The sequence below is a fragment of the Macaca thibetana genome, chromosome 4 (genome assembly GCF_024542745.1).
Source record: "Macaca thibetana thibetana isolate TM-01 chromosome 4, ASM2454274v1, whole genome shotgun sequence".
Classification (NCBI taxonomy): domain Eukaryota; kingdom Metazoa; phylum Chordata; class Mammalia; order Primates; family Cercopithecidae; genus Macaca; species Macaca thibetana.
Genome location: NC_065581.1, coordinates 7354233 through 7357338, shown reverse-complemented (window position 1 = coordinate 7357338; position 3106 = coordinate 7354233). Strand labels below are relative to the sequence as shown.

Below are 3106 nucleotides of genomic sequence, written 5' to 3'. Positions count from 1 at the left end.
GACAGGTCTCACAGAAGTGGTATAGTTTTTTTTTTTTTTGAGATGGAGTCTTGCTCTGTCGCCCACGCTGGAGTGCAGTGGTGCGATCTCAGTTCACTGCAAGCTCCACCTCCCGGGTTCACGCCATTCTCCTGCCTCAGCCTCCCAAGTAGCTGGGACTACAGGTGCCCGCCACCTCGCCGGGCTAGTTTTTTTTTTTTTTTTTTTTTTTATTTTTAGTAGAGATGGAGTTTCACCGTGTTTGCCAGGATGGTCTCAATCTCTTGACCTCGTGATCCGCCTGCCTCAGCCTCCAAAGTGCTGGGATTACAGGCGTGAGCCACTGCACCCGGCCTTATTTTATTTATTTTTTTTGAGACAGAGTCTCACTCTATCGCCCGCTGGAGTGCAGTGGTACGATCTCGGCTCACTGCAACCTCTGCCTCCCAGGTTCAAGCGATTCTCCTGCCTCAGCCTCCCCAGTAGTTGGGATTACAGGTGCACACCACCACACCTGACTAATTTTTGTATTTTTAGTAGAGACAGGGTTTTGCCATGTTGGCCAGGCTGGTCTCGAACTCCTGACCTCAGGTGATCCACTCTCCTTGGCCTCCCAAAGTGCTGGGATTACAGGCATGAGCCACCGTGCCTGGCTGATACTGTCTTTTAAAACAAGGATCAGGTTGGCAAAATGAATTATATCTGCATTTGTTCAATATACAAGTTCTCTTACTGCACCCACTAATAGGATATAAATTTCAGAACCAAAAGGGCATTTCATGACACCAAGCTAGGTCATTACTGGCATTATAATTCTGCCTAGACCTATTTTCTTAGCCCACATGGTTAAACCTGACGCCTAGGCAAAAGAAGTTACCTAAAAGTAGTAAGTAAAATAACAAATATATAGACACTTGTATAATATAGCACTACTATGTGATAAGCCATATTGAGTGCTCAATATACTTTAACACATTTTTAGAAAACGTTTTATTGGCTGGGTGTGGTGGATGTAATCCCAGCACTTTGGGAGGCCGAGGCAGGAGGATTGCTTGAGCCCAGACAGTTGAGGGAGGCTGAGGCAGGAAGATCACTTGAGCCCAGGAGGTTGAGGGTGCAGTGAACTAAGAAGGTGCCACTGCACTCCAGCCAGGGCAAGAGAGTGAGATGCTCTTAAAATTTGTTTTTAAAAACCTTTTTGTTAGAGAAATTTTTATATACAAAAAGAGTGAGAACAGTATTATGAATCCCCACATATCCATTACCCAGCTTTAGCAATTATTAACATTCTGCAAATCTTGCTTCATCTACTGCCACTTTTCTTTAGATAGAGGGTGGAGTATTTTAAAACAATCCCAGACATCCTATTCGTAAAGACTTCATAGATACTTGGAAGGAGCACATTTTAAAAAAATGTAACCACAATATCACTATCATATCCAATAAAATGGATAATTCCTTACTACCATCTAATATATATTTCATTTTTAACTTTCCTTATTTTTAAAACACCACCCCAATTTTTTTACAATTGGTTTGATTTCATCAGGATCCAAATGCAGTACACAGCATGGGGATATGTGGTCTGAAACCACTTGTGCTTCTTTTTTTTTTTTTTGAGATGAAGTCTCTGTTGCCCAAACTGGAGTGCAGTGGCGCGATCTTGGCTCACTGCAACCTCCACCTCCTGGGTTCAAGCGATTCTCCTGCCTCAGCCTCCCAAGTAGCTGAGATTACAGACATGTGCCATCATGCCCAGCTAATTTTTGTATTTTTAGTAGAGACAGGGTTTCACTATGTTGGCCAGACTGGTCTTGAATTCCTGACCTCGTGATCTGCCAGCCTCGGCCTCCCAAAGTGCTGGGATTACAGGCGTGAGCCACCGCGTCTGGCCTTCCCTTTTTTTTTCCCCCCTTATGGACTCTTCCTTATTCCAGATTTGGTTGTGTCCTCATAGGATCATTTATCCTGTTCCTGTGTCCTGTATTTCCTGTAAACACCTAGTTATATCTAGTGGCCACATAGTTCAGGTTCAGTGTTTTTAGGGGCAGGTGAAGTATTTTGTAGATGGTTCTATATACTTCCTTTTACATCACAACAGGAGCACCTACCGGGCTGGCTGCTCCACTTTTAATGACAAAGCAAAGGGTTCGGGTACTATCAGCCTGATCCATCCATTGGGAAGTTCCCCACCAGCTCTTCTCAGTATCCTTCACAATAATCTATGAGGGAGGTACTGCTATTACTTCCACAGTGATTACAGCATTTGCCTTCTTAATGGTGTCAGGGTCTGAGACCCTGATGCACCCAACCCCACAGTGGGAGCTGCACCTGAGGTCCAATAAAAAATAGACCCCTCTTTAGCTTTGCAGACGCCGCTGCCAAGGAAAACCCTGTACTATTAGCCATGGTCAACCCCACTGTGTTCTTCGACATTGCTGTCCACGGCAAGCCCTGGGGCCGCGTCTCCTTTGAGCTGTTTGCAGACAAGTTTCCAAAGACAGCAGAAAATTTTCGTGCTCTGAGCACTGGAGAGAAAGGATTTGGTTATAAAGGTTCCTGCTTTCACAGAATTATTCCAGGGTTTATGTGTCAGGGTGGTGACTTCACACGCCATAACGGCACTGGTGGCAAGTCCATCTATGGGGAGAAATTTGAAGAGAACTCCATCCTAAAGCATACAGATCCTGGCATCTTGTCCATGGCAAATGCTGGACCCAACACAAATGGTTCCCAGTTTTTCATCTGCACTGCCAAGACCGAGTGGTTGGATGGCAAGCATGTGGTCTTTGGCAAAGTGAAAGAAGGCATGAATATTGTGGAGGCCATGGAGCGCTTTGGGTCCAGGAATGGCAAGACCAGCAAGATCACCACTGCTGACTGTGGACAACTCTAATAAGTTTGACTTGTGTTTTATCTTCGCCCTGAGACCATTCCTTGTGTAGCTGAGGAGAGCACCCTCCACCCCATTTGCTCACAGTATCCTTGAATCTTTGTGCTCTCGCTGCAGTTCCCTTTGGGTTCCATGTTTTCCTTGTTCCCTCCCATGCCTAGCTGGATTGCAGAGTTTAGTTAAGTTTATGATTATGAAATAAAAACTAAATAACAACAACAACAACAAAAATAG

At 44.8% G+C, this 3106-nt stretch overlaps 1 protein-coding gene across 1 annotated transcript; it reads left to right on the top strand.

The window, feature by feature from the left end:
• Positions 1–2386: 2386 nt before the first annotated feature.
• LOC126952667 (peptidyl-prolyl cis-trans isomerase A-like) lies at positions 2387–3106 on the top strand. The gene has a single exon (XM_050787468.1). The coding sequence runs from the start codon at positions 2387–2389 to the stop codon at positions 2873–2875; it is 489 nt and encodes a 162-aa protein (XP_050643425.1). The 3' UTR covers positions 2876–3106.